We start from the raw sequence: 13,759 nt of genomic DNA, 5'->3' as shown, positions 1-13,759 counted from the left end.
CCTTCCTACTCCTCTGATGCTGCTTGGCCTGCTGTGTTCATCCAGCTCTACAACGTGTTACCTCAGATTCTCCAGCATCTGCAGTTCCTACTATCTCTGTATTTCAGAATGTACTGCTTTATCTTTTTTACTTAACAAGCCCATTGAATGCTCTTCTATTCTGATAAATTTAGGAACTTCGTTGTGAAGTGCAAAATAACAAATCATGAATTATTATTTTCCTTAATATTGTTTTTCTTTGCTGCTAAATCTTACATTCTGTGCTGGTCATAATTAGTGGCATCAATAATGCTAACACGGAGCTTATTTTGCCTTTCTGGACAATCAAACTGTAAGTCCTAGCCGCTATCTCTGCAAAGTACTTTAATCCCAGTTTTGTTTTTTTTAAAAAAAGCTTCCCAATACCAGCCTTTCTGGCATTGAGTAGACAATGGTATAGATTCCTTGTTCCAACTTTTGCACTTCAAAGTATCTCCATCCAAATCTCTCTTTCATAGCACAATATTTGTTCCTCTCTAAATTCCTATTTAGTTTTGGTCCCCTCACCTGTGCTGTGCCTGTGAATGCTTTTTACTTTAAAGTTATGCTGCTACTGGTGCTAAGTGATCAGCTTGATGCTGCCTCATAAGGCCTTCCTTCAAATAACAAAAAAGGAAAGGCATGTTTTAATGGGAACATTTATAATACAGTTTGGGACCTTGAAGAATGACTTTTTGTTATGTTATCTGATCTCTGTTTTGCTTTCGCACCGTGATATTAAAACAGATGCACAGCACATTTATTTTGTGTTAACTTCCAAAAGGTTAGTCTGTCAAAGTTCTGACTGAAAACATTCAAATGGTATCTTATTTGAATTCCAATCAGTGAATTGTTTTGTGTATTTATCATGATGGCTAACTAGTGTAAAGGTTGCACAGTATTTTAGATGATTCCTGATTGATGATTTTTTTTTCCTGGTTTCAGTACTGACTCCTGATTAAGCCTTAATAAGATTCAACTCCGCTAACCATGGATCAGGATTATGAGCGACGACTTCTACGACAAATTAATGTTCAGAATGAAAACAAAGTCCCTTGTGTGAGTATTTTTTTTTTTCATTAGCTTTCATGTTCTGGTTTGATTCACTTTTGTTTTCCTGCCTCGCTGCCTCTCACTGGGAATGCTAACGTTCAATCCAGAAAAATATCAGTCGGCAAATAGATTATAAATCTGGCGTCTCAGTCATCAATCTCTAACATTGACATATCAAGCTTAGAGAGGAATAGCAATGTATGGGCATTGTTTTGACTATGAGCTCAGCTTCCTACATCCAAACTATCACTCCTTCCCTCAGTATTTGTCTCCAATAAAAGTACTCAATCCAAATATAATCCACATTTTGGACAATGAAATTAAGGGTGTTCTACTGATTTATTTCTGATTTCGGGTAGACATAGTGAGAATTTTATGCATCTGCTATTGCACTTACTAAAATCCTGACAACGCTGTTGAATTAATGATCAATATTACATAGGTGAAGTTTTTTTAAAGATGAGAATTGACATAAAATCAGTCCGATTCAATGTCACTGAATCCCACTGGTATTGTCCCAATTAACTTTTTACTTATGGATATGTTTGTTTCAGGCGAGGCTGGCCTTATCTATAAATGGTGCATATAAATGATGAAATATTTTCCTTAAAAGTACAGAGACGACTTTGACACCCATCTGCATTGTGTGAGCCAAATTAAGTCAATCTATTTTTGGCATTAGTCTATTATGGCCTTAATATTCATTTGCTGATAAGCAAAATGCAAGTGTTGAAATTCTCAAGGTGTAGTGACTAAGAAATATATAACAGTTTGGCTACTTTTTTCCAAAAGTTTGAAAACCGAACCAGTTCTCTTGACTGTTCCCTAACTTTCATGAGAAACATTGGATCGACTCTGTCTTATGACTTCTGATATATCTATAAATTGAAAAATAGGTAACCAAAGTGACCCCAGTGATGTGGAGTTCTACACTGTTATTGGGTTAGAGTATCTTTGGACTCCGTTATTGAATTCTGAATGAGAAATAGTACGGCGGCAAACAAAAATCATGAACAGTGACTTCAGCTTAAATGTTCAACTTAGAATTAGGTTTTTATCATTAATTGAAGATAAATTTCATTATTGCAGCTGGAATTCTCATAAAATTGCATTAAATTTAAAGTGTTAGAGCCAATAAAAGTCAATATAAGTAGGTATGCGGCAAATGAAGTTCACCGTATAATTTGGGAGTCAGGTTGACAATTTGACCACGACTGTTAAGTACTCTGTCCATGCGGACATTGGCATTTAAGAATCTAGTACCAATGTAAATCAATAATAATAACTATTGTAACTTCCAATCAAATATCTTGAGCTGCACAAAACCAAAATAATGTAAGTAGGGCAATCTGATGGCGCATCACACTGGCAAAATTTCCAAAATGTTTGTTAGAGTCCAACATATTCCAAGTCAGCCTGTCAGCTACTCCATGTCATGTGTAAAAGGTGCACTGCACTATTACAAAAGGAAGGGAAAAGAAACCCTGCAAGTCCGTTAAATACATATACATAAGAAGTAGTAAACATAATGCCGTACTTTTAAGTTTTAAAAATGATCTATTTATAACTCCCCTTGTAAGAAATGAGCTTTGGCATGTGCTAATATGTGGGTAAGGCTCATCAATCAGCATCTGAAAAACTGGGGTATTGAATCTTTTGAGTATAAAGCAGTTTTTCCTGGCAACATAAAACATGAATCTGTAGTTTCTCTTAACAGATGTAGACCTGTTTAAATATTTTCAAGTCCACCTTTAATGACCTTCTAGGACCTTAATTTATGTTCTTGACCAGACAAAACATTGCCAGACTGTAATTTCAGTGTAACACATTGAGGAATTAAATAATAAAGCCGTGTTTAACAACCAGGCAATACTTTATATTACTTTGCGTTAGTCTTCACGGTGGAAGACACGAGTAATATCTCAAAAATTCAAGAGAATCAGGGAGCAGAGCTGAGTATGGAGGCCATCACTAAGGAGAAGATGCTTGAAAAGCTGGCCTGAAGGTGAATAAATCACCTACACCAGATGGACTACACCCCAGAGTTCTGAAGGAGAAAGCTGAAGAGATAGTGGAGGCATTAGTGGTGATCTTTCAGAAATTGCTAGAGTCAGGGAGGGTCCCAGAGGACTGGAAAATTGCTCATGTGACACCCCTGTTTAAAAAGGGTATACAGCAAAAGTCAGAAAATTAGGCTGATTTGCCTAACCTCAGCCATGAGTAAGATTTTGGAGTCCATTATGAAGGATGAGATTTCTGAATACTTGGAAGTGTGTGGTAAAATAGGGCAAAGTCAGCGAGGCTTCATCAAAGGGAGGTCATGCCTGACAAATCTGTTAGAATTTTTTGAGGCAGTAATGAGCAGGTTAGACCAAGGAGAGCCAATGGATGTTAACTACCTGGACTTCAAGAAGGCCTTTGACAAGGTGCCACACAGTAGGCCGCTGAGTAAGGTAAGGGCCCATGGTGTTAGAGGCAAGGTGCTAGCATAGATAGAAGATTGCTTTCTGCCAGACAGCCAGAGAGTGGGGTTAAGAGTCTTTCTCAGGATGGCAGCTGGTGACAGGTGTTGTTCTGCAAGGGTCAGTGTTGGGACCACAACTTTTCACTTTATACATTAATAATCTAGATGAAAGAACTGAGGGCAATCTGGTTAAGTTTGCAGATGACACAAAGATAGGTGGCGGGACAGGTAGTATTGAGGAGGTGGGAAGGCTGTAGAAGGATTTGGTCAGGTTAGGAGAGTGGGCAAAGAATTGGCAGATGGAATACAATGTGGGAAGATGTGAGATCATGCACTTTGGTAAGAAGAATAGAAGTATGGACTATTTTCTAAATGGGGAGAAAATTCAGAAGTCTGAAGTACAAAGAGACTTGAGAGATTCCTGGACTAGAACTCCCAAGGTAAACTTGCAGGTTAAGTCAGTAGTTAGGAAGGCAAATGCAACTTTGGCATTTATTTTGAGAGACTTGAATATAAAAGCAGGGGTATACTTCTGAGGCTCTATAAGGCTCTGGTCAGGCCACATTTGGAGTATTGTGTGCAGTTTTGGGCCCCATATCTCAGGAAAGATGTACTGGCCCCATAACTGGTCCAGAGGAGGTTCATGAGAATGGTCCCAAGAATGAAAAGCTTAACATATGAGGAACGTTTGAGGACTCGTGAGTCTGTACTTGATGGAGTTTAGGAGGATGAGGGGTGTCTAATTGAAACTTACAGGATACTGAATGACCTGGACAGGGTGAACGTTGGAAGATGTTTCCATTGGTAGGAGAGACTAGGACTCCAGGGCACAGCCTTGGAATAAAGGGAAGACTTTTTAGATCAGAGAAGAGGAGAAACGTCTTCAGCCAGAGAGTGGTGAATCTATGGAATTCACTGCCACAGAAGGCTGTGAAGGCCAGGTCGTTGAGTATATTTTTAAGACAGCGATAGAAAGGTCTTTGATTGTCAAGGGGATCAAAGGTTACAGGGAGAAAGCAGGAGAATGGGGTTGAAAAACTAATTGTCCATGATTGCATGGCACTCGATGGGCTGAATGGCTTAATTTCTGTTGCTGTATCTTATGGTGTTATGGTCTTTACAAGTCAGTGGCCTGTTACTGGTTGGTTAAGAGGACCTTAGTATTCTGGATGCTTCGTAAAAGGCTTTAAGTAGGAGAAGGAATAAGCGATGACATGAAGCTCATTTTCTAACGTAATGTAAGTAGTAACCTCTCATAAGAACACAACCGTGCAGTTAACTCTTTACGAAAAACCAACACAAATATCTTTAAAACTAGAGCAGAAGGAGACCATTCGGCTCATCATGTCTGCATTAGCTCTCTGATCATTTTAACTTGGTGTCAATTTCCTGTCTTGCCCCCATAATTCTGCACATTGAATCTATTTAATTATCAAATGCCTTGTTAAATCACTATATTTCCAGGCACTGCATTCCATGTGCTAACTACTTTCTATGTAAGAAGTTTTGCTCACTTCACAGACAACAAGGCGTAGAGCTGGATGAACACAGCAGGCCGAGCAGGAAGGCTGACGGTTCGGGCCTAGACCCTTCTTCAGAAAAAGGGTCTAGGCCCGAAATGTCAGCCTTCCTGCTCCTATGATGCTGCTTGGCCTGCTGTGTTCAGCCAGCTCTACGCCTTGTTGTCTCAGATTCTCCAGCATCTGCAGTTCCTACTATCTCTTGCTCACTTCACATTTGCTTTTTTTTTTAGCAAATCATTTTATAATGGTGCCTTTTGGTTCTTGACCCATTTGAGTGGGAATAGTTTCTTCCTATCCACTTTATCCAGACCCCTCATAATTTAGAAAACTTTTATCAAATCTCTTCTTAACCTTCTCCTCTTCAAGTAAAACAGTTCCAAATTCTCCAGTCTTTCCTCAAAACTGAGCAGTCTCATCCCTGGAACCATTCTTGTAAACCTCTTCTGCATTCTGTCCAATACATGTGCAACCTTCCTCTCGTGGGGCACCCAGAATTGTACACAGTGCTCAGCTGAGGTCTAACATGCCTTGCATAAGTTCATCATACCTCCCTGCTCCTGTAAACTATGTCCCTATGTATGAAGCCTAGAATACTGTATTTTTATTAACAGTCTGTCTATCTGTTCTGTCACCTTTTAATGACATGTACATATGTACCCAGTGTCTATGCTCTTGTGTACCCATTAGTTTGGTACCCTTTGTTTAATACTGTCTTTTTATGTTTTTTGTACTGAAGTACAATTCTGCTACTGTCTGAATTCTGAAACTGTCCCTTGCACACCAAGATCTAGATCCTTTATATCTTCAGGAAAAAGAAGGGCCCCAATGCAGAACCCTAGGGAACTCCACTACAAACTTTACAAACCAGAGGAAAACACTAACCATTCTTCTATTTCCTATCCCACAATCAATTTTGTATTCATGTTACTACTGTCCCTTTTATTCCATAACCTATAACTTTCTTTACAGGACTGTTGTGTGACACTGTATCAAATGTCTCACTGCTAATTTGTATGTTCAGCTGAAACTGAGACCTAGAAAAAATTAACAGAGAAATAAATTGGTGCTGTGCTCAAATTTTGTTTTGGATTTTGTAGTTTTAATTTAACATCATTGTCTATTTCTGGATTTTGTTTAGATGTCAGAAGTTAGAAGAACATTAACACCTTCAAATTCACCAGTGTCATCACCAAGTAAAAGTGGAGACCGGTTTATCCCTTCAAGAGCAGCAGCCAACTGGAGTATAAACTTTCACAGAATTAATGTATGTTACTGTTGAAAATATTCAATAATATAAACATTTTGCAGGGAAAATATTTGGACGTTTGGGATTAGATTGGAATAACATTAAATTTTTGCTTTAATGAGGATTCATGTTCCTCATTCAACTTAACCTGGATGTCCCGGATCTTCCAATCAGGATTAGAAACCCTAATTGACTGTGATTAGTCAAACAAAAATACCAACTCACTTTCCTCCAGTTTTTATTTGAGCATTCTTCCAATGGAAAATCTTTCACATCTGACATTAGTAATGCAGGTAGTTATGAATTGCCTGATAGCGAATGAAATATAAAGATATCTCCTATAGTGGGCATGGTTGTCAGCGGTAGGTTGAATCTGGCAGTAGTACCTCAGGCTGATTCCTAGCGCAGACAAAATTGTCCCAGACTTAGCAAAAAGCAGGAAGGGATGTCAATTAAGCTTATTAAAGCCAAATAATCTGTGATCCTCAGGATTTAATAATGGCGCAGGGATTTTACAGGGCTCACATAGATCAGTTGTGGTTGTTGAACGATGCCCAAGCAATCCTTTAAGATTTGCCTTTGGCCTTTTTGATGGGAAAAGGTGGGGTCCCTTGTTTAAAACCACGGTGACCTGTTATAAGACTCAGCATCATGAAGCAGTGAGAGCTCTAAAGCTACCCCTCCGCCTTTGCATCTGACTCACCTGACCTTGCATTTTAATTCACCTGCCTAATTCACTTGTCTCTAGCGATCCAGTGATGGTACCATCCCCTTCATCCCTTGCCTCTCAAAACAGTAGCAGTCAACTAATGCTTGCAGCAGATGTGCCAGACAATGTCAAACATTAGCACCTTTTTCTATTTACAGTGGTCAGGAATATGAAAATTTAATCCTTTGTAACTAAAGTCTGGATTTGAAATAAACACTGAGCAGAAATGGAAATATTAGGACAGATTAAGAAAAATGTAGCTGAAACATTCAACCGAATAAACGTCATTCCCATTTAAACAGTATTATTCTTTGTCAAAATTTGCTTCTGCTCAGACATTTTTTTTCGTGGTCACACTTGTATTGAATCTTAAATGTTTATGAATATGGTAAAAGACCATCTGCAATGTAGGTTGTATGCACAAATATCTAAGAAAGAAGGTGTCACAACCTACAGATAGGCCTACATTTTCTCAACAGTGTTCTTGTGTTCCAGAAGCCTTTTATTCTTATTGGAACTTTTATTTGACATTTTATGTAACGCAGCAGATCACGAAGCATAGACATCTTGTACACCATATGTTATAATATTCTGATGTTTTAAGGCTTCAAAATATAATTGTTAAAGAAATGGTCTTTGATATAATCAAAGTTTATTTTTTGTGCAGTTGTTTATAAAATGCTTGTAAGTTTTGGGTATTAAATGACTGGCAGTCTCCATAAGAAAGCTTTGTGGCAAAGTCTGGTTGATAAAATGTGTTAGAAACAATGGTTAAATATTAATGTAGTTGTGCAATAAACAATAAAATAGTCTTCTCACTAGTCAACATGCTACTAGTTATTAAGTAGTAAATGTTTCCCATTTTCAATAGCTCAAACTTCATTGCGAGTAAATCCTGTCCTATCAGAGTGCAGAATGATGCCATGTCTGTGATCTGTATATTTGACATTCTATAAACCAACACACAAACTAAAACATTTTTGCTGCATCAAACAGCATTCATTCAATTCTGGACTCTTGAGCATCCCCAACTTTAATGACTTAGTCGTGGTGGCTCTGCCTGCAAAGTGCAAAGCTTTGGAATTCCACAAACCTTTCTTCATGTTTCCTCATTTGAAATATTATTTAAAATGTACCTTTTTAACTTGGCATTTGACTCTAATATCTCCTTGCACCCATTGTCAACTTTTAAGTAATGCTTAGCTGTGAAAGGCCTTGCAATAGTTAGTTGTGTTAAATGTGATGTTCCACCATCATGGGTTCAATTTCTGTTCTGCCTGAGGTTACCATGAAGGTCCCCTTTTCAGTCTCGACCCTCCCCTCAGACATGGTGACCCTTGGGTTAAACTCTCAACCAGTCATCTGTGTCATGAGAAAGCAGCCTATGATATTCTGGAATGATGACAACCAATGTACAAGTATAAGTTATTATTAGAAGCCACTGTATTATTCCCTGAATTGTCACTTTTTGCAACGAGAAATGCATAAGCTTTTCCTTCTGGAAGATATTCTGCCTGAAACTTCTAGGTTTTTACAGAACTGCTATACAACCTAGACGTTAGGAAAATGTCAGCTATTAATGTACCTATCTAATATAAAATGTGGCTCGAATCATGTCACTGTGAATTTTTAAAAGGGAGTCTCTATTTCTGTTGAAATAAATGGTTACTTTTTTTTTAGAAATAAGTATATCTTCCCAAGTTTTCTTTAGACTCAAATTAGAGGAGGCAATGGAATTGCGGTGATGTTATTGGACTGGTATTCGAGTCCCAGGCTAATGTTCTGGAGAAATGGATTCTAATCCCACCATGGCGGATTGATTAAAAGCTAGTTTAACAGTGACCATTGCCACTAAAAGCTCATCAGGTTCGCTAATGTCCTTCAGAGAAGGAAATCTGTTATCGTTACCTTGTCTGATCTACAAGTGACTCCAGACCCACCTTAATGTGGTTGACTCTTTGGCTGTCTAATTGCCCTAATGGCCTAATCAGCTGAAGGGCAACTGAGGAAGGACAACAAATGCTGGCCTTACCAGAGATTCTCCTATCCCATATAAGACTGTAAAAAGAATATAGCACATATGATTTTACAGTAATAAAATTGTATTATTCATTGATTCATAAATTATTGTGAATTGAATGACGTTGAGATGTACGTCTGAGAAAAATGGACTAACATTATTAAAATTATTGATCTGTGGCAAAAGAAAACACTCTGATCTGAAAATATTTATAAATAGATCTATTGACCAATTCTAAGATGGTGCAACATAAATGACCTGCATTATTTGAGCATTGGATGCATATAACTGAACATATATATTTTGATTCTGTCTCTGTTCTAGGAGAACGAAAAGTCACCCAGTCAAAACAGAAAAGCAAAAGATGCAACCTCTGACAATGGCAAAGGTTCTGTACCTACAGTTTCAGCTATCTTAACAAGTCTTATTTAATCAAGCAGACTGAAATTCTACGATCTTCACACATTCAGAATAGGCAGTTTTACAGATACATGCAAATTAAAAGAAAAAAGTAAACTCAAAACAATTCCCAATCGTGTGGGAACTCATCTAGTGCTGAGTTAAAAATTAAGGCAGATAATGTAGTTTAAGATAATTACAGGACTGAGTTGAGCAATTTGCTTTATCTATTCATCTTCTCCTTCTGTACCCTTCCTTTCCCCACCCCTATACTTTATAAAGAAATTGTCAGTCAGAGACCAACCACTGAAATAGTCCAAATTAACACAGGTGCATGAATTACACAACTTTATGGCCATTGCTCCTTCACTCAACTTCCAAAAAGGTCCTATATTCAAAAAACAAACAAAATGTACCCAGGCATTTGGGTGGGTAGTACTGAAGAATCACATGGTTTATAAAATAGTCAGTTGCAGTCCTTTTTTTCCAGAAAGAAACTAATGGCACTTGCGCATTTAATTCCTAATCTTTTTGTTTTAAAAGTTTAGCTGGTGTTTCTGATATTACAGCTTTTGCAAAACATTCAATGTTTGAAAAGCCAGAAGCACAGAATATTAAATTGTACTGCTTTAATTTTAAAATTTGAATAAAAAAAGGCTTGTCATCCCCAAAAGAATGAAGACAATAGAGTGGAACACTAAGTCAGGTTCGTCATTTGGACTGACATTTCAGTGCAGCATTGAGAAGGCTGCATTGTTGGTGATGCAGTTTGAAGCATTAAATTGTGGCATGCCTATACTCTAAAGTTGCAATAAAGGAAGTATTCTTCAGTGCCCTGGCCAATATCTATTCCAGATTATTGAATTTTTGTTTTAAAAGCTCAAGAGTTGGAAAGGTGCGAGAAGGAGTTGAGGATAAAGTTGGCTGGAGGGATTAAATAGCTTACTTTACTTACTACTTGAGGTTTTATGAGAAAGGAAGTATGCCAGGATAGAAATTGTTAGAAAAAGAGCCAAAATCTGGTTGTTAGTAATTGAAAACCATTGACTGAGCCTTCTAGGCAGATACCAGATGGAGAATAAGCCACGTGGTTGCATCCTACCAAACAGAATGATGGTTCCACTAATTGGATGTGCAGAACTTCAAGAATACAGCTTTGTCTCCTTTTCTCAACTGAATCTTGGTACAGCGGAGATGGCTATTAGCATATAATTGCACACATGTCCATAATGTAAAAGCTGCTGTCCTAAGACCAATCATTTCTTTCGTTATTTGATTTTTTTTTTAATTTTCAAAGCACTGATTTTGCAGTTGAGATATGGCTATAGCCTAAACTTTCAAGACATGGATTACAGCCCTTAGTTACCTTCCTGTATTGATCTGTCGTTTGCCAAACTGTTGCTGCATTCTAGTTGGCATGGAAAAGTGGACTATGGTGACACTCCCTGCAGACTATGGGACTTCGGCTACAAGACCATCCTATTACTTTGGACCATGGGATGTTAGTGCACATATGACCAATAGCCAGTCATAGTTTTAGCTGCAAAATTCTATCATTAGATGGAGCTTTTAATCTTCATTATTAACAGCATCACTAATGCAATCTGATGGAAATGTGCTGTCTTGAACTTAATTGGGGAAACACCACAGAATATTCACTTTTTAACAAAAAACAGTTTTACACAACAAAATTTGAAAACTATCATATGCTGTATGCCTTTACACAGAGACAATGATATAGTGGTAATCTCACTGGGCCAGTAATCCAGAAGCCCAGGATAATGCTGGGAATCGTGGGTTTAAATTCTGGGGTGGAATTTGAAATTTCATGAATTAGTTCAAATACTTAATAAAAGTAACTTCAATAATCGTGAGTATGGAACTATCTTCAATTGTGATTATAAACGCAGCTGGTTTATAAATGTTCTTCAAAGAAAACAAAAATTTTGCTATAATTACTGGTCTAGCCTGCAAGAAATGCCAAGACCCACAAGCAAGGTGATTGACTCTAAGCTGCCCACTTGTTTCTTCTAAGCTGTTACCAAATCGACTGCAGCAGTTGAATAATTTGCCTTACCACCACTCTGTCAAGGACAACAAGAGATGGGCAATAATGCCAGAAATGATCACATCCCATGAAAGAATAAAAACCTAATTTGTAGGATAGAGAGGTGAAAAATTAAATTTGTGTCACGATAATTCAAACACAATTGTAGGGGAATTAGAATACAGAGCTAAAACAGGTTTCTGTATGATAATGATGTATACTCATTGGGTACAATTCAAAATATTGTATACATCTAATTTGTAATATCGCTATCTGTTATCTAACTGAAAGCAAGCTCTCTCTCACTTTGTCATCTTAAATCATCGGTGGATTAACCAGTGGTCACGTTTTTGCTTCAGCTTTTGCTTTAGTCTTTTCTGGATGAAGGATAAAAGCAGTAGGCAAAGTGTAAACTTTGATAAGTTAAGCTTATATAATCTCAAATAAAGTGATTTGATCACAAAAAAATGTCTACTGTCCTTCCCTGCCACAATACCAAATATCGCTTAACACATCAGTTGCTAACAAGTTTCGCTATACTGGAAGACACTGTACGCACCTCAATGCAATCAGTAATGTTGGTGAAACACCCCACTGTCTCTTTCGCATTTTAAAGTTATTTTAGGCACGTATCTTGAAAAATGTAAAATGATTTTAAAAATTGACTAGTATTAAGACATTAAAATTATGTAAGTGAGAACTGCATTCCTCTTTGAGATTTTTTTTTAAATTTTAGGTTTTTGTGCATTTCCCTTTGGCCTTTTGACAGATGGGCTTGCTTATTCTGCATTACTTAAAAATGAGCTTCTTGGGGCAGGAATTGAAAAAGTTCAAGATCCTCAAACTGAAGACAGAAGATTACAGCCTTCAACGCCTGAAAAGAAAAGTTTATTCAAGGTATGAACTTCTTATCACTGAATAATCTGTTTTATAAAAAGTTTTACAATCTGTTCTACAGAGAATTTGTTGACTTTTGTCCCAGAAATTTTGTCCAGTGCTTTACTAATACTTAATTTCCATTCCTTACTCTCATTAACTGCCTTGCTCCCTGCTACTTTTGTTCTCTGAATGGAAGTAATGTTCATAATTACATTTATGATTCTACGGACTGAATAAAGTTGATTGGATAGCATCACTGAAATGAACATCTGGATTTATTGTAAATCCAGCTCTTGAATCATGATTTTTTCTTGCTAAAGAGTACATCTTCCCTGTTTCCACATACAGAATTTTTTAAAAAAATATCTTTCACATATGTAATCCTTGTTGTTATCTTATTGATTTTATTTTCTAGTACTCGCTCAGCACTAAACGGGCAAGTCCTGATGATGGAAATGACATTTCGCCTTACTCCTTATCTCCTGTTAGTAATAAAAGGTAGCCTTGTACCTCATGATGCTGTTTGTAATGGGAATTCTAATATTTCTACTATTTTATGAATGGTCACAAGGAAATTATAACAGTGAAATGCTAAATATTGCTGCCTTTTCCTAAATTGCGCAGAATACAATCATCATCACATTTAAAGGAGGCATATACTTCTATTTGGTGTGGCATTTAATTTTGTATTCTTCTGTCTCAAACAGCCAAAAATTGTTGCGGTCACCAAGAAAGCCAACTAGGAAAATCTCAAAGATTCCATTTAAAGTTCTTGATGCACCAGAACTTCAGGATGACTTTTATTTAAACTTAGTGGACTGGTCTTCTCTAAACGTTTTAAGTGTTGGACTTGGCACTTGTGTCTATCTTTGGAGTGCTTGTACTAGCCAGGTGAGTCTTTAGATTCCAGTTAATGCGTACTTTATCTTAAGATGTATGTTTCAATAGCTGGGCAGCACAATGGATCAGTGGTTAGTATTGCTGCTTCACAGCGCCAGAGACCAGGCTTCGATTCTACCTTTGATTGACTGCCTGTGTGGAGTTTGCACATTATCCTGACACTTACATGGGTTTCCTCCGGGTGCTCAAGTTTCCTCCCACAGTCCAAAAATGCACAGCTTAGGTAGATTGGCCATGCTAGCTTGCTCATAGTGTCCAGGGATGTGTAGATTAAGTGTTTTTTTTATTTATTCATTTATGTGTGTTGCCAGCTAGCCAGCATTTATTAACCACCCCTAATTGCCCTTGAAAAGGTGGTGGTGAGCTGCTTTCTTGAACCGCTGCAGTCCACTTGCTGTGAGTTGACCCACAATGCCATTAGGGAGGGAATTCCAGAATTTTGACCCAGCTTTCATGAAGGCATAGCAATATATTTCCAAGTCAGAAGTCACACAACGCCAG

The 13,759-nt window shown here is 37.5% G+C and overlaps 1 protein-coding gene across 3 annotated transcripts in view; it reads left to right on the top strand.

The window, feature by feature from the left end:
* fzr1a (fizzy/cell division cycle 20 related 1a) overlaps positions 1-13,759 on the top strand; it is a 40,091-nt gene that overhangs the window by 7,643 nt on the left and 18,689 nt on the right. For 2 of the 3 annotated variants that reach the window (XM_048614183.1, XM_048614184.1), the window contains exons 2-7: positions 964-1,077; positions 6,197-6,322; positions 9,358-9,421; positions 12,216-12,376; positions 12,774-12,856; positions 13,066-13,249. In XM_048614183.1, coding sequence (XP_048470140.1) covers positions 1,009-1,077; positions 6,197-6,322; positions 9,358-9,421; positions 12,216-12,376; positions 12,774-12,856; positions 13,066-13,249 — 687 coding nt within the window. In that variant the 5' untranslated portion in view covers positions 964-1,008. The remainder of the gene's footprint in view (positions 1-963; positions 1,078-6,196; positions 6,323-9,357; positions 9,422-12,215; positions 12,377-12,773; positions 12,857-13,065; positions 13,250-13,759) is intronic. The other variant, XM_020522607.2, reaches the window with a different exon arrangement.

The sequence above is a fragment of the Rhincodon typus genome, chromosome 29 (genome assembly GCF_021869965.1).
Source record: "Rhincodon typus isolate 14 chromosome 29, sRhiTyp1.1, whole genome shotgun sequence".
NCBI classification, from domain to species: Eukaryota; Metazoa; Chordata; class Chondrichthyes; order Orectolobiformes; family Rhincodontidae; genus Rhincodon; species Rhincodon typus.
This window is presented reverse-complemented; position numbering and strand designations above follow the sequence as displayed.